The sequence below is a fragment of the Mycteria americana genome, chromosome 5 (assembly GCF_035582795.1).
Source record: "Mycteria americana isolate JAX WOST 10 ecotype Jacksonville Zoo and Gardens chromosome 5, USCA_MyAme_1.0, whole genome shotgun sequence".
Classification (NCBI taxonomy): domain Eukaryota; kingdom Metazoa; phylum Chordata; class Aves; order Ciconiiformes; family Ciconiidae; genus Mycteria; species Mycteria americana.
Genome location: NC_134369.1, coordinates 3,049,717 through 3,075,940, shown reverse-complemented (window position 1 = coordinate 3,075,940; position 26,224 = coordinate 3,049,717). Strand labels below are relative to the sequence as shown.

The window sequence follows — 26,224 nt, the reverse complement described above, 5'->3', positions numbered from 1 at the left end:
CAGTACACAAAACACTCTCACACTTAGACTGAGGACGGTGATGCAGGAATTGCCCTAATCTACTTGGAACGTACACAGGGAAGACAGAGGGAGGAGATTCACCCCACATCCAGACAAGTGTTAATACTTACTAGCAGGGGGGGACCCCAGGAAAAACATACAGAGAAATTTCTGCTGACCCATATTCTGTTATTGCAGAGTACGTCCTATCAGCAGCACAATCTATTAAGGTTGACAGTCACAGACAGACTTTCGGCTCTGGGTGACATCAACTGTACTCAGCACTGATTACTACCTTAATGGACCCCAGTAATCAGTCAGGATGAAACACATTCCTTCAAAGGTAGTTAATAAAAGCTTAGGTGCTTAACTGGGAAATACAGGCAAGCTTTTTCATGGCCTCGACACCTGGCAATGTGTCCAACACTAATTCTGTTGTGTCCAACACTTCCAACACTAACTCTGCTAGACACTGAAAAGGCAAAAAGGACAGCCAGGTCCCAGGCAGAGATGTGTACACAGTGTGGGATACCTGAATTAAGTGGCACAGAGTTCAGCCCAGACTAGCTTTCCTTCCATACAACCTGGTAAACCCATGCTTGTTTTAATAAGCACTGTGATTTGCTAAGAAGTGAACACATGGACATCTTTTTTTTTTGGTGGTAAAATTACACTACATTCATTGGACACTAATGCTAGATACAAACTCTGCTGCTCACTTTCATCAAAATAAATAAAGCTTTGAAATAAATAAATAAAGGCCTTGAAAGCAACACACAAATTTCTCCATGTCTGGATACTTCTGTTTTACAGAATAGCACAGTTTTCATACCATCAGTTTTCTAAGCAGCAATTCAAAAGAATCATCCTTTTAGATTTCTCAGAAAAGAACATAATGGAGGTTACTCAAAGGAATAGATGCCGCAGCTACAACCGTTCTCATTATGTACATATGAGATGCTTCGATGTTCCTTGCTACTGATTACATGAGTAAACATTTTTAGTATGCAAAATCCTATTAACTCAAGGGGATTCTGCATAATTTTGTAACAGCTCCACTTGTGGTGTCTGATCGACTGGGTCAGCAACAGACAGATGGCAAAGAATTAATTCCAGTGCTGGCATCAGGGTTTTCTCTACTCACTGCATTTGGAAACACTAGAACTTCTCCTACATTCCCTACACCTAAAAGTAACATGCCACAGAGTAAAAAGATGGAAAGTAAATTCCTTTTTTTAAGTATGTGGATCTAGAAAGGATAAAACAAAGCCAACTTAATTGTCAGTCCTTCTGTCCGTACTAGGAGGAGAGTGACGAGTCAAAAGCCCAAGACTCGTAAGTGTAACATATAATAAATGATAACAAATAGGATTTTATTCCACAGGGACAGGAGGTAGTTCACTGGTCAGTAAGTGCACTTCCACAGCTACACCCTTCTCTTGAAATTATTTCTTCTGCCTCCTGTGCTCACTTGATTTTATTTAGTTTTGGCTAGTCATCCTTCACTTCTTGAAGCCCTACAACTATCAGCACTAGCTTTTACAAATACTTTCTTTTCTGCCTTTTTCCCCTGTATTTTTCTGTTCTAAGAGGAAGAACAAGAATGTTGCAGCAGTCAGCACAAAGAGGAAGACAAATGGAAACTATTCTACTTGCCATTTACCCTCCCCGCATAAATCTTGAAACAAAAAGAAAAGTTAATCTCAAAGACATAAAGTAATAAAATAATCTAATCTCTCAAAGTAAAGAGATGACACTGGAACCCAACCCTCCAATAATTAGGGTTTTTCTCTTATTCCATTTTTTAATCAGTCCATAATTCTAAGTTGCAGTGATAACTATTATCTAGTACTTAGTGAATTTGTGCTTAGCATATATTTAGATGGCAAACTACCAGCAGCCTGAAAATGGAGCCTAAAATTAAATTATTAATGCACTGTTTCCTCAATTTTGGGAAAATGGTCCCAAAAGTAAACAATGATCTGGCTGGGATTTGCAGGCAGAACTCTTAAGCTCTTGAGATACACAACTTACATCCAGAAAACCTTCAAAATATGGAGATAATTAAACTGATATAGAAATATTTGGCTGAGTTTTTTTTTTTAAAGCCTGAAACTCAGAGGTGTTATCTACACATAAACTTTGAGGACCCAACTCGGAGACCCACATGGACATAGTTAATATTCCAACTATTTCAAAGCATGAGAGAAAAGGCAGTTTTCTTTGAATTCTATGCCAGTGTTATCCAAAGTGGGTTGAGGATGTAATGGGAAAGACACAACAAGCAAAGGTAAATCAGGATTTCTTCTGGTTGAAAGACTACTTGGTTTGGGGAAATAGCCCCCTCATGTTTCACTACAGGACAGTTCCTTTTAATGGTACTGTGCCACCGTTCTTCCAGCAGCACTATTTTCTGTAACTTGAAAAAAACCTTTCTGTTCCTTTTTCTTAAAACATTACAGCTTTCATCCCTATTTCTCACGTCAGTTTGCACTATGACTGTTTCTCTGAAATCCAGGCTAATTAAGACTGCTTCAGAAATAAGGGCTTAAGGTTGTCAGGCATACCTGACAACCCTTTGGACAAACAATTTCCTTCCATTTGGATTTTTAATTAAGCTTTCTGAAAGTACTTTAATATAAGAAGATGGTGAAAAAAACATCTAGTCAATTTTGACTAACCCAAAGAAAGACTTCGTTTTCTTTTGGAGACATAGATGACAGCTTCAACTTTTACCACTGACAGTGCATTAAATCAACCCCATCCCTGAAACTTAGCCCAGCTCTTTGGCCTCACATCCAAGGAAGGAAGAGCTTCTTTCTGGCTAAGTCAATAGGGGCCAAGCAAAGCTTAGTTGCCCAGTCACTCCTTGGATCTCTCCTACACGGGACTGGAGATAATCACAAAGCAAGGCACATCCGACCACAGAACACCAATGATTTCATGTTTTGTCATCGACAGCTCATATAATTCTCAAACTCATTGACAGTGTTGCCAGAACAGCTAAGAGTGACTGTGTTTTTCTCTCATTCCTGATTATTCTAGGACATCTTCACTTATTGCATTACACAAAAGCCACAGTTTCCAAAATGATAGTTATCGTACTCTACAGCCATTTTCAACCTTGTGCAGAGTAACTTCTCCACAAAACCAAGTTCACGTGAGATTTTCTTGCAAATAATTCTGGGGGGCAGGGGGAACGGGTATTTCTTTTTTACCTGAAATGGAGACTGGCTGTTGTAATTCTTAATCTCCTTGTTGGCTCCCCGGAACAGCAGCACCCTTGCACAGCTCTCCTGAAAATGATAGAAGAGGAAACTTGTTAATAAGGGTCTTTAGTTACTAAAGAGGCATTGTGGCTGTGAGATGTGTTGCTGTTTGGTATATGTTTCCTTAGATAAGAGGTAAACAAAATAAATAAATAATCTGGGAAATTAAGTTATTCCAATAGTACCTTAAATATGACAAGGCTTTAGGTGCTTTTGCAGTGTGTTAGAGTAGAAAAAATACGCAAGTGTAAAAAAAATGTAGAGGTAAACAACTTATCAAATTTTTAAGAAGCCATACTGTGGAAACTCCATACTTGACAAATCAGATTTTCCAGAAAATGCGTTAGTTCAAAATGAAATTTGACTCTCATATGGTTTTTGCCTATTTTGTAGGGAAAACAGTACTGTTCACAGTACAGTAAACAGTACCTGGGATGAATGATATCCTCCCCTACTGCTAAAAATTAAACAAAGCAGTTCTACCACTTGCATGCACTTATTTTGTTTTTTTCAGCCTATCTTCAATTTTAAACATTTAATGTACGATTATTTTTTTAATATACCTGAAATTATTTGGTCTGGCTATACACACCGCACTGACCAGTTTTACCTTCTCTTTTTTCCCCTAAAAAATACTAACAGTTACAGCGCAAACCCAATACAGCCCTTCTAACGAGAGAAAAGTATAGCTTCAGGCTCTCTGAGCTGAGGAAATCTGCAAACGAAATCCCTTAAAAACAACTTTTTTGGACCGATTCAGCGTATTACTTAAGTCGCTACTCTGCGCTGCTGTAAAATATGACTGACCATAACCCGCTAGAAATCCTCTGCGGTTCTGGCACGGTTCTCAGAATACCAGACTTTTGATGATCCATATATAGGCTATATTTCCCACCTGTCACCTTTTACGTTCATCTTAGGACCTTATGCAAACCAGTTCACATTTCAAAATGTTTTTATGTTTCCTCATCATAAATATTTCTATTAATCTTGTTGTGCTTTCCAGATTTCTTGTCACGTTGTGTTATCAAGTTCTACTTAATGAGGTATTTCAATGTGCTACCTTTCACTTTTAACAGTAACTTTGCAGCCAGAGAAAATAATCATATAATTTAGCTATTTTAGTGACAGAAATGAAGCTTATTTACTAGATTCTGAGTCACAAGTGAATGCGCAGAAATTATGGATTTAAAATACTTTTTGTCATTGTGGTTTCTAATTTATTATGCCAGATTCTTGATCCCATTAAGTCTCCTTACCTCTCCTTATCTCTCCATCACAGGGTTGTCCCAAATATATCTAGGGAGGAGGCTATCCTACCCTTTCACCAAGATTCAGTACTCCAAAAAGATATCCTTTTGTTCCCACACTTTCTATTTTATATAACAGACTGAAAGAACAGAATGGATCATATCTCAAGAAGGTATACTAGCAATCATCTCATAGAGGGTAGGTTTTTAATGATATATAATTCATTGAGATAGTCTCATTTGCTGGCACTGAAATCCACACATTAGGGTGTGTTCTCTGTATCTCTAATCATAAGACCACCAAGAGCAAAGTGTAAAATGTCAAAAGGTTTCATTTTTCTGTGTTCTGTATTAGCAATCATCCAAAAGAAGTAAACGTGCTGTGATCTATATGAAGACCTCCAGGTGAAAAAAAAAAAAAAAAAAATGTTCTTTTCAGGGTTACTTTTCCAAGAATTCCTTTTGGACTGACTCCTAAATGATTCTAGGTTTGCACACTATATTATATTCCCCTAATAACAACTATTCCACTATTCCACCAGGTACTGCTCAGTAAACATACTGGAAATGCTAGTAGAACCCTTTAGCATTAAAATGCCCAATTTTGATCATGAACTTGAGGATATAAATAACGATATTAAGAAACATACTGTATTTATTGGCTGATTATCATTTGTTTATCAGAACAAATCATTCAACACTACAAAAGCAAAAGAATTACATGTTTAAAAACTCTACATGTTTTACAAATTTAACTAAGCTGTCTGCAGTGTAACAAAAAACATGCAAAGTGATTTATTTATTAAATGGTTTTCATAAGAAAAGTTTTGACAAAAGTGGTCAGAGTTGTTCAACATAAGAATTTTCAGGAAATCTTCTTTTGGATGAAGTACTGCAGTTGTTTATTCTTTTAAAACAAACAGAAGCATTCTTAGCTTCATCTTCTCTCCCTTTTGTCTCGTCTCCATCCTTCCACTATTAAGGGGAATAAACTAGCGGAGAATAAGCAAAAAGGTCACCACCAGAAATGATTTTGATTATTTTTCCTTTAATTCAATGGAAATTCTATATTTTAGAGCTCTCCATTGTAAGGTGCCGTCTAGGAATGCCATAACTCCTGTTTGCACATACTTTAGCTCTGACAGCCTAGTAACTTCTGATATTGAGAGCTTAGTATTGTTCATTCATTACACCATACATAAACTGAATATGCTGTAGCTTTTTAGACTTCATAAGATTAAAAAGAATTGCACAGAGAAGTGTGGGCTTGTCAGCAGATTAGATTCAATTTGTTGTCTGAGAGCTAATTACCTGACTTAATACTAAACAGTTTTCATATAGAATGCTATCCACTGACTGAAAAAAGGCAGACTTCATCCCAGCGTTGTTATTTGCAAAATACAGAGGCATAAGATCTGTCTAAATTTTATTCAGTTACTGGATGGCCACGAAATAACTTTAAAAACCAAGAGTTTATTCAGATCTGCACTTAGCTGACACTCAGGAAAACAGAATTACCAACTTCAGAAAGTATCTCAAGAAAATTCCCCAGGGAAGACTGGAAGGGAAAAATCAAATGGGTAACGACTCCATCTACAGGAATCAAGAGGTAAAAGGATACTGCTGTCCTTCCCATCCTCTCCATCCAGAAAAGGCCAACACCGTTCCTTCCACATTAGCTAATAACAACTTTCAATAAAAGGGACACTGCAAAAAATCAGCACAGGTTACTGTTCACAGCACCCTGAGAAAAACTTTTTATTTTCACATATACCTGATTAAGGCAAACAGAAGCATGACAGTGTAGTCACAAGATGTTAAACTTCCATTCACAAAGCCAAGCTCAATGACTATGAAAATACTTGCAAATTTATAGATGCAGTTTCAATTAGAGTCTCTAAGTCTTCTACAGAATAATTTTTTCCACTAAGGTCAGGAGAAAAACACACGTCTACATGACAAATACTGTCATTCTACAGGATTATTCTAATTTCAGCATCATACTGCATAACCTTTGCTAAAAGTATATGATCTTGTAAACAACTATAGTCATGAAAACACTGCAATAAAATGGTTAAAAACATGAACTCATCTCTGTTTTTTTTGTAAGTTTATATGCGCATTATGGTCCTGGCTTCAAAATTCTTACTCAGGAAAAGTGAAGTAAATGAGGTTATAGTGAATATTTTAAAATACTTTTTTCCCCAACAGAAGTGCTTATAGTTACACATGTTAATCTCTTGATGTGAAGCCTAAATGCAAACTTTTTGTTGAGATGAAGGTGAATTTCATTTCTCTGCAAAATTTTCTAGGAATTTTAACAAGTGCCAACTGGCAAAAGCTTTGTATGCCTACAGTCGCAAGAAGCCGTCCAAGCTGAGCAAAGAAACAATTGCTAACCTTAAACTAGTTGATGTAGGTACTTGACAGCCTGTTGAAGACGCTTGGTAGACAGTGAGCAAGAAGCAATCCATAGAGGTACTGCTCCCACTGATTTGCTGCGTACTTCAAATAATCAGCATTAACAGGGAATCTGTATGGCTAGACTCTTAATAAATTGATATCAATTATGACAGGCACATCAAGTCAACAGTCTTGAAAAATGTCAAATTATTCCCAAAATTCTATTTTTTAAAAAGTTGATGGTATTTTAGATCTAATTGTCTAAATGAGGAATCTGTCTTGACAAGACTTTTGAAAAAAACCCTAAGATGGTAATTAATTAAGAAGCAGATGCTTTAACAGACGTTTCACTAGTTACAGCCACATCTCATGATGTGTGTTTTCCTAATTCAATGTAACATTATATATGCTATGTTTTAACATAGTTGTAAAACTCATTCCCTCCCCATCCCATCCATGCAAAGAGAGTATAAAATGCTATCAAATCAAATGGTTCTATTATTTGTAAATGACTACACAAGTTGTAAACAGCAGAGAATCCTATAACTTCTGTATAATCTACAGATACATTTCCACAGTATTTTCCAAGTATTTTTTATTTAATTCTAATTTAAGTTCCAGCAAAACAGCAATAAATTCTGAATAGGAAACAAATATTTAGATATGATACTAAAAAAAAAATATATAAGTCGGTAGTATATGGTGGTGTTTTCTTTTCTAATTAATATGTATACTCTTGCTAGTTACAATGAGCAGCCCTGTTTGTAATCAGTGAATAAAATACCAATAATATAGCTTTTAATTATGTTTTTTCTAGTTTCGAAGACCTCGGTTTAAAAACTGTAACACTTCATTGCATATTAAATAAATCAAATGAAAAATTATGAGCTATGCTCTTCTTCAGTGTAACTTGCCTCTATAGATCAATAATAATGGGAAATTTATCCCAAAATTCATTTATTAAAAGGGAGGAAACTGCATCTCAGAAAACCTAACACCAAACCAGTAAACTGCTTCAACAGAAAACTCTCTTTTCAAGCCTCTGTTTCTGTGGATGGACATGAAAGATTTAGCATTTGTACCTCAATTATGCCTTTTTATCCTGGCTACAGGTCATTCTCTTACAGTACTGGTTTCCAGTCTCCACAGGACTGGGCTCCCCAGACCCATTTTCTCCCGAAGCAAGATATCTCTCCCCACTTAGCCCAGACGGGACCCCAGGCACCCCTCGGCTCCCGCCAGGGACCTTTATGTCATGGAAGGAGGACAGTATGAGCCTGCGGTGCTGGGTGTGCCGGCAGAGGAGCCGTGTGCCAGCTCACCTGGTTGTACAGGGCACAGATGTGCAGCGCTGTGTTTCCCGAGGCGTTCTGCGCACACATATCAGCGCCGTAAAAGAGGAGGTGCTCTAGATGTTGGACGTGTCCATACCGGCAAGCCTGTAAAGAGACGCATTCATATTTTGGTTGTTATATAATCTAGACAAGCATTCCAGGTAAAGTTTTTTAGCAGAGAAGATGCTATTTCACTTAGGGTCTAATTTTTAGAACCACCCTGGACTGAATGAGAGGACTAACACCCAGATGTGCCTACCTGCCCGTAAACGCCAGTGTGTGCACTTCAGGTACAGCGACTCTGTGCATAAGTTTAAGCATCTGCTTATTTGAGGAACGGCAATTTAAGGTATCAAGAAAATACAAAGTTTGACACTTTTTATCCACGAATATTCATAACTGTCAAATGTGACAAGCAGACTAACAGAAGATAGGGGTTTTTTCCTGGTAGTCTTCGGAATGTTGCCCACTAGATGGCACTGAAGATGATCAGATTTCTAAAGTTTGCCTTTAAGGTGTGAAAACAGTTTGGGGAAATCTGGCCAAAATTCAAGTAATAACGTTCTTGATTCTGTGATGTCAAGTAGACGCACAGTATACACAGGGCACTGATCCAAAAGAGGGAAAATCTTCAAGAGTTATTTTATCAGTCACACAAATAAAATGTTAGAGCCTGAACACTTGGAAATAAACCTCTGTGAACAAGACTCCAGCGAAATTTGAAACTTTCCTGATTAGCAAATAAGTTTGAGAAAAATCACAGTGTTTCCATTCATCAGTCTCATTTACTTGACTACCATCTTCTCTATGGCACACCAACTGAGCACCTCCCAATTTGTAATGTTTTTAATTTCATATCATCTCAGATCAGTGTCATTTCTGAATAATAATATGGAATTTAAGCTGAGAGATACAGGTATACAAAGCCATTCACTCTGTCTTAGGTACCTAATTACTACTGACTTCAGTGGGAATTACAAACCTACACGTGTTGCAACTTGGATCAGAAAAATTAAGTGTACTGCTCAATACACAAATTAAATCTGTGACACATGCCAAATCCCAGTCTAGTATCCTAACCATTACATCTTTTCTTCCTCCATTTTCAACACACAGAAAGGGAAAAACCAGTGTTTATTAAATAGTTTATTCATTTACAAATTATTTGCCAAGCTAATGGAGACATTACGCTAGCTGTTATTAGAACAGGAACATTTTAAAGCTAGACAACAGAAAGCAAGCATCCAACAACAAGCAAAGGAAGAAACAGTGCCAAACCGTTATTGTGCGAGAGATTAGAGCAAATTAATTAGCTATAAATTACCAATTCTGTCTGGTCTCTAAAAGTCACTCAACATCTAGGTATGAATGTGCAGATGTAATTATTAAAATAACTCCTAAAATACAAGAACTAATCCCAACTTTCTATTCTTACTACAAGAAACTGGACTAAAACCAGGCCCTTTCTCCACTTTGCTTCCTTTGCTAGAGTGGGATTTGCCTCCTCTTTGCCAATCTGACAATAACGCTTACTCTGACTTCTTATCTCTTTGCCAATCTGACAATAAAGCTTATGTGAAGGCGCTGGAAGACAACTAACACAGGGGAGATGCATTTCCCCTTGTTCTAGGGGTCTGCGTGGTAGGTGAGCTGTCCAAACCACTCATCGGGGCTCTCCGGTACGGTCAACGGAGAAAGACGGGTATGTCCAGAGGATATCCTTTTTGTTACTATCCTAGCACAGCATGAACCGCCACCTTACCTTTTCCCCTTTACTATAAGGGTAACCCAGAGGCTTGACTTCTACAGTTAAAGATTGTGTTAGCAAAATGAAAAATATACTTGTTACCAATTATTTCCTTGCCATGCGAGGTAACTTTGCCTTCTTCACACAGACAACAACATATGGGTTTGTATATCGCATCACCATCTTTCTTAATTCGCTGAGGAATGCTTGTATTATTGATTACTGAAAACAGATTGCCAGTAATCCAGATGTAAACATTGATTTATTTAGGATTACAACCAATACAATGGGTTTGGAAAGCTCTGTTTCATTACAAGAAATAATAACTGTATGTGTATAAGGTTGCATTTTCAAAATAGGGAATTTTTCTCTATATTTTCAAGGAGTCCAGGGTGGGGTAATACTTTGATCTATACAATCCCTTTCCTCCACATCCTCAGAAACAATGGTAGTAAATTAATCCTTATTTTCCTACTAGAGATGGATCCAAACCACCTCGATCTGAACACACTTACACAGTGAAAACCACAGATCCCTGCCCAAACCTGGATACCAAAGTTATCTCCCATTTCTTTCAAAGAAAAGAAGAAAAGAAGTTGTGTACTAAAAAGTTTAGTGCACAGAAAAGAAAGTGAGCCCAGATGACCTAAGCAGGCCTGTAAGGTTGATTACTCGTATCTTTATTTATCTGATCATACCAAATCAGCGCCGTTTTTTATGATTACTCAAACTCATCCATGCAGAGGAAAGGCATAAAATAGTTGCAATGATATTAGGACTGCTAGAATCTTTAAACTTTGTAAATTACTGAGTTTATCGCTATGCAAAGAGAAATTAATAAAGCATTTTTACACAACTGTTGCATAATATTCAGATGTTTCTGGAGAAGACAAGATAAGAGAGTTCAAAGAAAAAGTTTTTTCAGAAAATGCCTTATCAAACATTATAGGTCTTTTTAAGAGGTACAGTTCAGGTCTTTGGTGAGGAAGGAGGTCTACCTTTCCAATAGCTATGGTGAAGCTGACCAAGATGTGCCAGCGCCTGATGAATTCTGGCACCATAGCTGGCTCAAGGTACCATGAGCACCATGAACCTCAAAAGATTACTATTTTAAAACAATTTTTCTTTACAGAGCATGCTACCACCTTTATCCACACACTGAATGTGTAAGAGAGGAAAGGAAAACCCATGTACAAAGAGCAAAAGAAAAATCATTATTAGAATCCCAGTTTCCACTCATGCAGGGAATGAAAACTGACTCAAACTGTGAGTTTGTAAGAGTTTCACATCCTTCAGTGCAACATACCAAAGGATCCTAGCAGCAGGATCCTGAATCCAAACCTTCCTGTAAAGTTCACCAGAGAAAAAAGGAGAAAGTACCTCTGACAAACACACAAGAAGCATTACCAAGGAGACTAAAACAGCATCTAACAAAAAGATCGAGTTATACTTTTTTACTGAAGTGCCACTAATAGGATGCTAAACTTCCAAGAGTCCATTACATAAATATCACTAGTGCAATTTCTGCAGCAAAATCCACAACGACCATAGGATTTCAAAGTTACAGAACTCCACTGGAACATTTTCCACTTCTAATTCACCACAGCAGGATGCAAAGTAATAAGCAAATAGAAAAAGGAAGAAATTCCATACTTGTATGTGCACGGACTAAACATATCCAAACAGCCTTCAGAACAGCGTTTAACCACAGCACATACATGGCACGTTTCTTCAGGCAACTTCAACTCCAAACAAAAAGTAATCTTTCCTACCTGATGAATTTCTTGCCATCCATTTTCATCTTTGCAACTGACTGTAGCATGTTCGTGAAGTAACAGTTCACAGCAGTAAGGATCCCCTCCCACAACAGCAGTGTGGTACAGTGGTGTCAGGCCACAGCTGTCTTTGTAGTTAGGAGATGCTCCAAGCTCTAAAAGGGTCTGAAAGCAATCACAAACTGTGAAAAATGTATTTTGGAGGGACTTCTAGCTATAAAGGGACTTTTCTACCTGAAAAAGTATTTACTAGGTCAATATTTGCCGTAACATATATTTTTTGCTCACTTCTTTATAAGCTGACAGAATGGGCTGAGGCATAGCGTAAGTTAAGCAAGAAATGACCTCGGAAGAATTAGGATCTAAAGGAATCTACAGGGATAGCAAGGAAAGGATGAGTGGCAGCGTCCAATTCACATCCTCTCATTAAGTTCAGAAATCTCAGTTCCGAAAATGCCGCATCGCCTTTGCAACACATTCACCTCTTCAGTTACAAGATGCTTTATCAAAAATGTCATGCAATTTGAATATCTGTCAAAAGGAAATAAGAAAAAGCCATAAACATAAGACTTAATCTAGAATGTCAAGGTGATTTAAGAATACCTGTTAAAATACAAAAGAAAACAGAAGAGACTGTGTTAAGATATAATGTGTAATCCATGCCACTGGCATTTGCTTTCAAAGAGATAAGCAACAATAACACTATTCATATTTCTTCAGACAGATCTTTCCCAATCTATCAATGAATAAGATTAAATTTCACCACTTTTTCTTCCTACAAAAAAACCCCAGAAATTAAAAGGCCCTTTATTGAAAGCAAATCCTAAGATCTGAAAGCCACAAGAAAGCACTAGAACAAGCACATATTAAAGGATCCACTGAGGACAATACAGTAATTAACTGAAAACTTTCTCCTTTTTTATTTTTTTAATCTATAAAATAATGTATAATTTGCTACTGAAAGCATTTACCTTGAGGGTTACTTGGTTCTTGGCTCTGGCTGCTTTGTGCAGAGCTGTCATTCCATCTTTGGCTCTGAAGTCCAAATGTGCTCCTCCATTTTTCAGTGCTTTTATCACCTCTACTGTATTGTCAAGCTGAACTGCCAAAGTTAGGGGTGTTTCTAAAGAAGAGAACAACACGTACTTGAAAAAAGATGAGCAAATTTATAAAATAAAGGACACTTGCTTTAAAAATGGTAAGTTAAAAATGTTGCTCAACGACAATCATAAATTATCTATTTTCTCCTCTGGACAGCAAAACCATACAGACAAAATCCATTAGCCTAGAGTTATGAAGGCAACAGAAAATGTGTGAGATTCAGCCTGTTAATCAATTTAGGTTGAACAAACCCAAGGTACTACTTTATGCTGCTAGTTTTATTGTTCTGACCTCCACTTTCTAGGTCATGATAGTTTGGGTCCAGTCCTCGGTCCAACATCTTTGTGATTTTTTCCACTGAGAGATGGTGGACGTGATCCATAAATTTCCTCAAATTAGCCTGAAACAAGAAGTGACAAATAAATCATCCTCTAATTTTAAAAAGAAAATTTTGACTAAAAGTGAAATATTCTGTCAATTGATGTCAATATCCATTGACATCATTGAACAGTAGCTAATTCACATTCCTGGAGAACCTGACTTTATACTGAGAGCATAAACCCTACGGTTTATAATGTTCAAAAGTCAAACAAAGATTCTGGTTTTCATAGTTTTAAGGAAAAAATGACTGAAAGATTCATTCAGTAAGAAATTAGGATGGTGTATAGTGATCATTATTATTATTCTGACCTTCAAATGAGTCTAAAGACATAGATCGGCATTTTTGCAGCATGCTGAAAGCACATTGCATTTACAAAGTCAGGTTGATTTAAAATTACTTGTATACATATGGAAGAGTCAATCACGGGAATTTTTCTATGAGAGAAATTCCCAGATCACAATTCACACTTTGCTGTTGGTGCTGGAAGCACATACTGCTTGCTGTTCAGCAATTGGCCCAGGTGGTAATGAACTCGTACTTATTTCCAGTTTCTCAGACACGTTGCTTTGCTAAGTCAGCAATTGCTAACTTCTGCAGTAAATTGGGCATACCTTCGTATGAAGCTTGGCCAGCTGTTTTTCGTCAAGATTGAACTGTTTGTACACTCTTTTCTTGTATCGAAACTGAGGGAGGAAAAAAAGAATACATTTAAAATGTCCTATTTTGCTTAAAAACTCATTGTATAATTTTCTGACCGTACCAGAAAGTATTATACACGATGATATAGATTTAGGCAAAATTCTAAAAAGGCTTAGTATTTCATTTTGAATATTCACCAATAATCAGCACTCTGCTTAACACAGTGGCATCATAGCTTTACAGTTCATGTAAGCAAAATTCATATCTTGTATAAATATACTGAAATCAGTGGAGGTGTATGGGAAATGAGATCGGCCTCTAGAATCTACATAAATAAGCAAGAATTACAGTGAAAAGAGCTTTTCCCTAAGGGTATCTGTGCACTTTCATTTATAGTCTCAGGCAGAAAGAAGAACTGGGAAGGCATGTTAAATAAAAAAATACATATTTCAATATATCAGCTTAGCATTTCTGAAATGTAAAAAAAAAAAAAAAAAAGGAAAAATCCCTTAATCAGCATAGGCAGAACTTATACATGGGAATAGTTCTCCTGATGTTCAACAGGACTGGTCCTGTGAATGAGGTTCAGAGGATTGCCTCTTTTTTTGGCTAAAACTCACTCACATTTTAGCCTGAACAGTTTGCTACTCTATGGCCAGAGTAGCAAGATCTCTGGCAAAAATCATGCGGTTTACATAGTTATAATTTACTATTATCTAATCGTACTACGCAGAATTCAAAGAATGCAGCACATCTGTTGGGCAAGGAGACTGTATGGAATGAGGCTTTAATACCAGCTTTTCACAAGACCACTGTTAACCCCTGAATTGCAATCCTTTAGCTGCAGCAAGAAGAATTTTGCAAATAGTGAACACTCATTAAACAGAACATGACAGAAAAAAATAAAGTGGTTATTCAGTCTGCTTATGGCTATAATATGGACAGCAGTGATTGAATCTCTGAAATAAACTGCTAGAAAAGCTAGAACTTGAAAGCTTCTCTGGACCCTGGTTCTTTTTTCTTGGATTTGTGTTATAGCGGAGTAAGTCTATTAACTGCAGATTATTAGTGGTTGATGTACCACCATACAAGCAATACCAAAATTAATTAAATACTCCTTTCATGCCCCAGTTTCCTGCTATACCGTGTTTCAGTGTGATCTGGCTCTGCTCCATGTTCGCCCAGTGCCATAATAGTTCTGCCCAGTTTATCCCCCAGCTGCATAGCCTCTGCACGAGCAACGGAGGGGGGAAATTCCAGTGTCTACGTGTGACTGCATCACACGTACACACTCTCTCTTCCCTTACTGCTTTTCTAGGAGACAGCCAGAGGAAATCTGTGCACTCTGAAGGAGGGCACAGAGGGAACTAGATGGGGGGGGAGGGAATTAAAAAAAAAAGGCTTCACTGAGAAAGACAGACCCTCTCTTTGGGAGAAAGCACAGGATGGTTATTCAGCAACTGCTACCCTACTATTGCAAACCTAATCAGAGACCCAAAAGCTTAATCCAGAACCTTAGATTTCTTTATTAAATCACAGAGTAAGATACATCTCCTGGGTCCTCAGCAGAGGAAGACTCCAAAATCAAATTTCCCAGAGGGACGGATTCTTTGCAGCCTTTCGGGGATAACACATGGAACAGCTCCACCAAGCAACTGAACACCAGCACTTCTGTGAGCAAGGGTTCAAGTTCAGACTTGCTGATCCCTATTTCCCAATTCAGATATATGTAGAAACCTCAAATACAGCTTATCGTGTAATTTGTATCAGAATACAAATGTTTCAGTATTAGATCTAAAAATACCTCCAGTGAAGGAACTCCTTTATTCACTGGCTGTGGGTATTCCCTAAGAAGTCGTTCCTCATCCAAAAACTTCCCATCTCTACCATTGCTTGCAGGCTGGAACAGTCCATAATTCAGGACATCTTTCAAACTCTGATTCAAAGTGCACAAAATTCGTTGCTTTGCAACCCACACTGAAGCTTCTGGGTTAAATCTAATGCATTTCTGCAAAGAGAAATTATTTAAAAAGTCTAATTAATGAAAACACATTTAAACAATATCTTACATTCTAAAATTTACAAATGTCATAAATATATACAAACATACACAGTAAACCTACAAATTCCATGACAAAAAATACATCAACAGAATTATATTTCAGATGCACATTCCTCTATAATAACTAATGCACAAGTACTGTGAAAACACAGGACGTTTCAAGTCCTTCCACAAACATCAGAGACCATATCCTTCTTCAGAGAAAGAACACCTTCAGGGCAAACCTATTCGAAAAGCCAAGTGAAAGGGATGTTACAAGATGTTTAACCATCCACTTGATTCTAGGCGGTTCTGACAATCAGTCTGATCCACAACAATTGCACAAAAAAAATGGCATTCAGGAAAGAATTCTAATTCATTTTAAGCTGCATTTATCATTCTAATTCATTTTAAGCTGCATTTATCTTAGGCTAAGTTTATGGGAGGAACTATATGACATGAAGCAGCAGTGGACTTGAAAACCTTGAAACTCCTTTCCAGTTCTCTGCTTCTTACTGAGTTGGAATTTACAAATTTTAAAAATTTAGGAATTTTGCAGTTGTAGCTTATGGTGCAGTCATTGGCTACGAGCTACCAGCAGATGGCAATACCTAGAAACCAATTTGTTGCCTCTGATGTGCATTATGAACGTAAGGTGCTGCTGACTCACTCCATACTGGCCATGAGAAGAGCTTGTACCCCAAGCTGCCACGGCAGAGCTACAGCACAGGAGTCCCTTCTTTGCCCACTCCACGGACATCCCCATCCCCTCATGATGCAACACAGGATGCAGGGATTGCACGTGGGCCAAAGAAAAATTTTAACAGACATATCTTCTTTAATCAGTACATTTCCATGAGCGTAGCTGTAATTCTGGCTACAGTAATAATGTCAGTAACAGCTCTTCAGGCCTTTTCTGAAGACCTCTGCTACCCTTTGTATTATAATTGTACATAGAGATAAGAGAACAGAAGAGCAAGTAAAAATAAGACTGATGTTTTATGAAGAGAGTGAAGTGCTTCCTTTAACTTTATCCACAGCTGCTTCTGCAGTGCTCACCTCTGCAGTATCTGCTGGCATCTTTTTAAAGTCCTGAGGCCATCCATAAGAAAATGGTTGCAGTTTATCTTTTAGAACTAAATATATTTATCCTGGCGAGGTCTGCATACATCTGAAAGTAATCTCTGATCCCATATACACAAATCAAATAACAAATTCATTTGAATATTTCTATTCTGAATTTTGAAAAGCAAATTCAAAGGCAGAAGTCACAGTATTTTATATGTTCACAGAGTCTTCTTGAGTATTCCAATGTTACGTGGCAAATATTTTCAACAGTAAAATGTACAACCAGGACACAAAGGATTTTCAATTTACAACTGTTTTTAACTGAGCAAACACTACAGTCAACCAGTCCTCCGTATATATTCACTTCATCAGAGCAGAGATGACTAGCTGGTTTTGAATATCACAGCATACTGAAGTTGAGGAGTTTGGCTCTGTTTCTGTGAATTAATCGTCAGCTACGAGGACTATCAATAGACACTGATACCGAGATGTCCTTGTTCACTGATGCTGACCAGCAGTGCCACTGAAGTCGCTGCGATAGCATCTCCCAAGGGTTTGCCCGCGAAAGCAAGGCAGGCTCGTGAACGTTGGGCTCTGTCCAGCTCCACTGCTCCTGGGCATGAATTATTAAAAATTACCACTTGGTTTGTCTCTCATCGGTTCCTGCACAAACTGCACCTTTTCAGATATGACTCAAGTACTGACATTACGACATTTCTGGGTATGTAAGGGAAGACGGATAAAACTTTTATTGCAATGTGCCCAGGTGATGCTTTGGCCTAGGAAATAACAGATACCTTTAATCCTTTAAAGTCTTAAATATAAAAATGAAATCAAATGAGATATTAGATTTTGTTACAAATAAAGCTGGCTAGGAAGCAGTTTTCATTTCCCTCACGTATTTTACATTTCAAGGTGTTTTGTGAAAAGTTGGGTGTTTTTAAATGGTGGAGGGAAGGAGAGAAGGAGACAGAAAGAACATTATAAACAGTATTTTCATTCCTGAACAGCCCGGTAGTTAAGGTACTGACTTAGCAGCAAGGACAATCTGTTTTAAATCCCTGTGTTCCTTCAGCTCTGAACCTCACTTGCCCTATGACTCTTACATGGATTCAAACTAAAATACAAAGTTCAGATTCAAACATCAGCAGTTTTCGGCGACTCTAAAAATTGTCAGCTACAATGTATGTTATGAGCTTAACTTCTACATGCTTTATCACTATGCAATGACTTGAGATTCTCCACACATCCTGAAAGATTATAAGAAATGCTATTAAAATGGGAAGAAGCAAAGATAATTTTGAAATTACATGTATTTTTTTTCCAGGAAAGTCTTTCTTACATTAAATTCTTACATGAAACGAATTATTTTTGGACTTGTATGACACTGCTTTGATTTTAACAATACAAAACACTAACTTCTGATTGCAGTTTAACTAAGTCTGCTTTTTTTAATGCACCTTGAAAATTCAACATATTCCGTTTTGTTCAGTCTGTTCTTGTGTTCTATCTGTTCTTGACTGCATGTGAATATTGCAGATAATGGTGTGTATTTCTAATTCTCAAAAATTTGCTAAATTGGCAAAATTATAAATAATTTCAAATTTCTCGGAATATATTTCAATGGAAAATAAATCTTTCTACAGTATTTATGCACATTGCATCAGTAACGCACAATATTTATCTTCTGAAATAGTTTGCTTTCCACAGGTCTGACACTGGCACATTCATATAACGCATGAGGACAGGACCTAATAGTTTAACCACTTTCACTGGACTGAAACGGCAGTGAGGAATCCTTTTTGTACAGTAGCTCAAAGGCTTGTTTTAAAATGAGTTATCTGATAACTATACCACTATTGTATTTCTACCACACCAGCTACAATATTTTAGAGAGTCCTCAACGGCAGAATAAATATGCAAACACTTTCAAACTAGTAATTTCACCAACTAATTTATTCTCAGCCCTAGCTTTTCTAGTGATTCACAAGAAACAAAAATGCACTTATTTTAATAAACGTCGGTCCCAGTGGTAATTTATAATGAATTAAGATCAATGATGTAAAAAGCAAATCAATAACCGAACAACTGTTTCCTACCAAAATTTCTCAGGCTCGGATAAGTGAAACTAGTAAGAAAAGCGATTATTTACACTTCCCATGAAGCCAGGCAGGATAGAGAGGGAGGCTGTTACCACTCTCTTGGAGGCAGCTGCTGAACAAGAGGATAAGAAGGACCACTCAAATGCTGCATAAGGTGTATTTTAGATCAGCCTGCCCCTGGAACACCTCCCCTGTGCTGCTTCTCTGCCCATCTGGCAGCTCTCCCAGGACAGAGACCACACCACAGTCATCATCTCCATCGTGTAGACAAGCCGTTACCTGCTGCCACACTTTCTACGCTGAGAAAAGTCAGTTGAATCACAGCAGAATCTACACACAGATTGCTGTAGTTATGAAATAAATAAGAATTCATTAGAGGCACATGGTGTGGTGACCACAAGGAAATGAGACAGTAGCTGAGTTTAAAAAGCTGGACAACTTTTTCTAACCTTCAATGACTTATTATTAAAAAAAAAAAAAATTAAAAAATAGGGATAGTTTAGTGGCAAAGAACTACAGAAACACATATGAAACAAAGATATTTTGCATTGACAGATGTAGGATCTATTCTTTCCACCCTTTTTGTTGCATCCCAAGACCAGATAAAGTGTGATAGTTTGTCTTGAAGGAAAGCTACATCCACTATAAAAATTGCAACAGTTCTTTCAAATAAGAACCAAAAAAGAAGCCCTGAGTGGCTAAAAAACACCGTCAAAACCACACTAGGCCACTCAAAATCCAAGTCTAGCAGCAAGACAGCATGTCAACATTGGTTGCTGAAATGTGAGACCTGTGTCTTTGATATTAAAGCTCTTTGGATCATGAGAGACATGGTCAGTTATAATCTTGCATTCCTGCACACTGGTGAGAGTAAGTCACTAAGCACAACAGAAGGACTGGAAGCAAGGGAAAAACATAGCTCACCCGCTCCAGCTAAAGGGAAGATATTAATTCAATGGGAATAACGTTCATGATACAGAATCTCTGAGGAATAACATTTATCCGTTCACAGTCTATCAACCAACACATCTTTTTCATCAGACTCATGAAGTTGTCAATCACACAGAACTGCGCTGCGACAGAGGAACCGTGACAAACAGTTTGTACAGCTGCCTCCAAAATGTGATTGTCAGAATATCAAAATACAAGTTATTCCTTTCAATAGAAGATGTCGATATTAAAGATGTGACAACCAAAAAGTGGAAAATGCAAATGAGAGTCGGGTATCGTGAAAAAAAATGGAGCAAGTCACTCATTCTGATTTATGCTCAGTGTTCAATTTAATTCTTGGAGGCACCGCTTTCCTTCATCAAAATGCATTCAGAAAACATAGAATTCATGAGATGAAAGGTCAAAAAAAACAGTCTGGCCACACCGTCATCAGCTGGCAAGCCAGATCACCTGTCCAGATCAAGGGCATAAGAACAGATGTCAGCAGCACCCACAATGTTTCCATCGTCAAACTGAAGATAAAAAGAAGGAAGATCAAGTATAAACAGAAAGCAGCAATGAACAATCAGTCACAAAACGGGATGCAGAAGAATACTTGGGAAAAGTTGCAAAGGAAAACCTGGAATAGCTCTGAGGCAGTGGATGGCAGTACAGACTGGAAACAAGTAAAAATGGAGGCATCCTAAGCAAAAATGTGCCTCAAGCTGCAGTTGTGACAACTGGGTTCCTACCTTCATAAGACAAAAATTGCACAAACTAAACAAGTGTTTTATCTAAGAAAGGAAAGCACTAAAGGAAAAGATTCTTAATCCTAAAGGCCAATGAATACTGGAAAAAGTAAAGAAAGGATACAAAAGTATAAAAAGCAAAGCAGAAGCAGAAAACCAAAAAGTAGCTACAACTTAAGCTGTTGCTTTACCAAACTGCTGCTTACCAAACAACATTTTGCATGGAAAGTCCAATATAAAAAGAAACAGGGGAGGAGGGAGTCAGTAAATGCTCATTACTGAAGTGGAGCAGCAAAACAGATGGACAGAAAGGATTTCAAAGAAGTCTTCAGCAGACCCAATCCCATCTCAGCATCAGAATTTAATAAAACATATGAATCTGAGCATTTTGATTTTAAACATAACCCAGAGGGAGCGCATAAATATAGGATAAAACAAAAGAGCGGAACAACCACCATGTGTTGATAATAAAATGATGAAAGCGTTCCTGAAAACAACTGGCTGACAGATCTGTTCTTGAAGTCTAGGCAAAAGAGCAATTCTAAGCACAAAACATGGGACATTACCGTCAGAATATCACACAAACGAGATTTTCTTGACCAGAGCTACTGGAGAAGAACCAGACTCCTTCCAGTTATAGGCAGAATCACCTGTGATATGTTCCTACATGGGCTGATAAAGGAAGTGGGTAGAAGACAACCTACCCTGGATTCAGACCAAAAAGGTCCAGGGAGAGGTCAGATACGTGAGGCATCATAGAGGAAAGCGCAGACACGTTAGTTCACCCAGTTTTCCATGTCCAAAAGACATTCGGCGCCATGCACAGACATGGTTGCCTTTAAGCACAAGGTAGGCAGTCGCCTTGGGCAGCAAACTGCTGGGGGCTGTTGACTGCCAACTTTGCTTACCAAGGAGGAAAGATGCAGATCTGTCACCAACCAGTGCCGCTGACAGCGTGACACTGGACTGCACTGCCCTGGGGATGAAGCATCCTCTCGTTAAGGGCAAACAACTGAATATTGCCTAAGCTGCCAAGAAACCCTGCACCACTATTGCAAAGAGAGGAGGAACCAGTCAGTAAATGTCATTTCCATCTCAACAGCAAGTAGTAGGGGTCCTCGTCAAGCCAGAGCCCTCTGAGCTGGATGCACTGCAAATAAGCTTCTGGTCAAAAGAGATAACACCTGTGTCCTGCCTCCATAAAGGATCTGTTAAAGCTGAGCCTCCTGGCTTATTAAATCAGGAAATTAAATGCCAGATAATAGCGCTTTTTTACCCACTCTCCTATGCACATATGTTTGTGAATATGGAGGGCTTTCTATGCTCCCCATTCCCTCAGTAATTTTACTGAGCTCAGGAAATCTTTCAGTCACTCATTTAAATACTCTCCACCCTCCTGTGCCAAGGGTGACACTTACTTGAATACAGATGATGCACAAAAGCAGTAAGAAATTATTCTTTCTACAAAGTTATTGTTTCAATACATTGGATTATCATCTGAACGGAAAAGACGACAAAAAAGAATTGAGATAAGAACTGAAAAGTAAGTCTTCATAAGAGGTTCGTATGAACTTGTCAAAGTTTACATTACCTTTCAGGTTTCAAATGAGAATAAAAGGGCAACAAGACAGATTTCCTACAATGGGTGATAATTTACAAAGTTTTCTATAGCAGCACATCCTACTTATGATGCCTGGTGTTTACCTCATACGTGCAATGAAATAAAGGTGGTTTACACCACAGTCACTGCAGATGAGCAAACTCTTATTCCTAGTGAGTTTAGCTAGGGGGTTTAAAGCTTCCCAGTGGGTTGAGTTTTATCTAAAAACCTACACTTGCCTTCCTTTAAACAAATATATTCTTGATGATACTTTCTAAAAAACAATAAAGAATAAAAACACAAAACTAAATGATGTCATTTCATGCTCCTTTGATTAAACAGACTAATTTTAAACACCTCTTATGTTAAATTAATTATAATTATACAGCAAATGGGGTGTATGTTGGATTTGGCTTGTAGCTATAACACAGCTCATGAACTATTATCTTCTCCAAACTTTGCTACACTACATTTAAGCTATCAGTCTTCCTGTTTGCAAACCTGAATCCGGATTTCACTCTTCTGTACAAGAGCTTGTGGGCTGATAAATTAAATCAGAAATAGATCATCTGCTATAGAACTGTTTAAAACAATTGAGTTACTTTTCATTAAGAGTTTATTGAAAAGGAAAAAAATTGCAAGAAGTAAAGCAATAAAAATGAACAAATGAAACACAAAACCAAAAATACTTTTTGGTTTATTTCATTTCCTGCACAAAATGAATTTTAAAGAAGAAGTTCCAATAGTATCAATAAATAACTTATTATTGGTCTAAAAAAATAGAGTAGTGAAATAAGAGGGCTTCAGGAGGCTAACAGCTCTCTATTTTTAACAGCAGAGTAAACCTAGCAAGTAAAGATAATCTTTCCATTTTACCAGATCTATTCATTAAGCACTGAACACAGTCAAAGATATAGCAAGCTGGTAGGATCATCAATAAAATCCTAACCATGTCCAGTCAGAGCTTCTCTTGACAGAGGACTTCACTACAGGCAAAATCCTTTTAAATTAAGATCAACAACAGTGGATTTCAGCATTTCAATCAATACTGAAATGAAAGAGCCAAGGTGATGACTGCTTCAGCCAAGATTTAATAAAAATCCCATGTGTGGCTCACAGTGGCCTCAGTCCTGCTCTGCCCTCTGAAGCCTTCCTGTCCAGCTCGCGTCCCACACCACTTCCTCTTCATAGAGTTTAATCTCACACCATATAAACTAAAGGAGTGGTACTGTAATTCCAGCAGCAATCCTGACCTAAAAGAATTTTTTGAAGTACAAGAATTTGAGATAACGCTCCCAACTCCAACACAAATTTCTTTGAGTTTCTGCAGCACTGTGTAGACTGGGCTTTAAAAAAAAAAAAAAAAAAAAAAAAAAAAGCTCTACAACCACACCTGAGGCCACACTGTCAAAACAGCTCTTCCCTGTCACCCTGTAGACAGGCCATCTCTATCATTCTAAAAATGAACTTAATTAAAAAGAAAGGAATAATTCCATCTGAGATAGATCTTCAATGGCAGCACAGTATGATGTAGATCTTAAATGTCAGCACAGAGTGATGTATGTAGCACACATCCATAAAAAGAATGTGTTTTTATAATCATGTTTGAAATGAAAAAAGTCTAATGCCTACCATCAATTGAAAAACCCGACAACGGCATTCAAGGAGGCCCAGGGTAATTTAGATAATTAATCACAAACTTGGACAGGTTGTGGTTCTAGATAGAATCAGTAAGTAATTCTCAAGACCTTCTTCAGGATGAGGTTGTTATTTCTATTGTAGCACTTGTGGAGGACAACGATTCTTTTACTTACAAAGTTCCAAGAGCAAACTTTTCCAACTTTATGCTCCTAACATTCCAGACATTGAATTTTACACATTCAACCACAAAAGAAACACAACTTAGTAGTTCCTTGTGAGAAAGAGTGAGGAATTTGGACTGTAGATTTCTAATACGTAAGGAACAGCCAAGATATTTTTTTTAATTAAAAAAAACCCAAACTTTTATTCTCATTTACTCAATTAATCAGACATTTTTTAACAAATGAAAAGTCTGTTCAATTCTTTCTGTAAGATGTGAGAGGTGAAATCTTTTATTGAGAAGTCTCTGTTTTCATCCAATAGACTTAGGGATGTGAGATATAGCCATAGGTCCACACATGAGCTTGCAAATGACTCCTCTAGGAAAATCAGAAAAGGTTTGTTTTATCCTCTCTGATATGTTTCCAGTATGAGTGGTGAGGAGGTGGGAGAGAATAAAATAGTGATTTCATGTCATTGTACTGTTCCACAGTTTTTACAATGCCACACTTTATTCTTCCTCCAAAGTGAGTGTGTTGATTTCTCTGGGTGGAAGTCTGAGAAACAACACCATGCAGTAAAGGCAGAGCAGCAAAGGAGGAAGGAAAGATTTATTTGTGCTTCTCTTTCCTCATCTTTATGCTCTAAAAGCCACCAGCTATCTAACAAGGATATCTTTTTGTGGGAGGATGACAGAGAAAGGCAACTAATATGGTAAAGAGAGAGAGAGAATTTGATGACCTCCTGCTAGACTCCAGTCTAGTGTCAATCACAAACTCTCTCATGAAAAGAGAAACTACAGAAGACAATGGGGTTATATATGCATGAGGCTTTCGCAAAGATAACATGTGATTTGGGGGTTCATCCCTCATCTTCTGATGAGATTTTTAGATGCTTAATTCTCTTTCTTCTGCCCAAACACCTCTGAATACAGATCAGACAGGTATTTTGCTTTATGATCACTGCTTTCATCAAGTTAACATACTAAATACACTCTCTTGGATGGGATGGTGCCTTTAGTTTAGGCAATCAGTCAGACATACCACTGGGGTAAAAAATGTAGACATTAAAAAAAACACAACATAAATTTTCTCTGTAATATGTCAAAAAAGTGTAAGAAAATAGAACAGATCTACTGCAGACAAGCCAGCAAAGCTAGTAATTTAATTTTACTTTTTTTTTTTTTTTTATTGTAATGCAATATGCCTTACCGTTTGCTGCAGATCGGGTATTATAATTCGAATCACTAATGTGTTGCTCTGACTGTCTTCCATTCTGCTGCTTGGCTTTTCTGCAGTTGCTCTAATTGTGTCATAAATAGTTTCTTCTTTGGAGCTGTCTGATTCAGATTCAACAGAATAGTCGGAAAAGCTTTGTGCCATTTCATCTTCACTTGATGTTGGGCTACGAGGCATGTTCAAGTTTTTTATCCTGCAAATACAAAGGAGAAAGAGAAAAAGATAAGTTATAGTTAAAGTCTTAAAAATGAATCAGCTACAAGTTTTGTTTTCTTGGAAGCAACATGCATTTAACAATGAAGTTATATGTTTTATCCTCCTTTTATTTCCTCCTGTAATTTATGTGGGTAGGCAGAGTGTAATGGAAATAAATCTGGCTACCAATTTACTACAGAAGAGGAAGAAGGACAGGAGAAGAAAAGAGACTAATAAAAGGGAAGATGACCTTTCTTCCCAGGCACACCCAATCTCCCAAAGGATCCAGAAAAACCCAGCATAATTACCAGGTTCTCTGCTAAATAGCACTGTTGTAAACTGTACTTAGAACTAGATCTGGCTTTGAAGCCTACTTCTCCCAGTGTAAAAAGACATTTCAGGAAATTAATATAGGTGCTAAACTAACATCAACCTGTACATCAAGAAACTCTACAGGTAAGGCTTCAATAAAAGACAGTATTTTCAAATAGCAGAATCAACCAAAAAATGTAATACCACAGGGAGCCAGACAGATGCAGATGCTGCTTTGTGGTTTGTGGCTCATTCAACACCCTTAAATATCAACACTACTAAAATCTGT

The 26,224-nt window shown here is 37.5% G+C and overlaps 1 protein-coding gene across 4 annotated transcripts in view; it reads right to left on the bottom strand.

The window, feature by feature from the left end:
* Positions 1–25,605, bottom strand: part of SHANK2 (SH3 and multiple ankyrin repeat domains 2) — a 325,323-nt gene extending 299,718 nt beyond the window's left edge. For 3 of the 4 annotated variants that reach the window (XM_075501404.1, XM_075501405.1, XM_075501406.1), the window contains exons 1-8: positions 25,402–25,605; positions 15,705–15,908; positions 13,873–13,944; positions 13,171–13,279; positions 12,750–12,901; positions 11,776–11,943; positions 8,245–8,361; positions 3,219–3,296 (exon numbers count right to left, since the gene is read on the bottom strand). In XM_075501404.1, the coding sequence (XP_075357519.1) occupies positions 3,219–3,296; positions 8,245–8,361; positions 11,776–11,943; positions 12,750–12,901; positions 13,171–13,279; positions 13,873–13,944; positions 15,705–15,908; positions 25,402–25,605 (1,104 nt within the window). The remainder of the gene's footprint in view (positions 1–3,218; positions 3,297–8,244; positions 8,362–11,775; positions 11,944–12,749; positions 12,902–13,170; positions 13,280–13,872; positions 13,945–15,704; positions 15,909–25,401) is intronic. The other variant, XM_075501407.1, reaches the window with a different exon arrangement.
* Between the last annotated feature and the right edge of the window lie 619 nt (positions 25,606–26,224).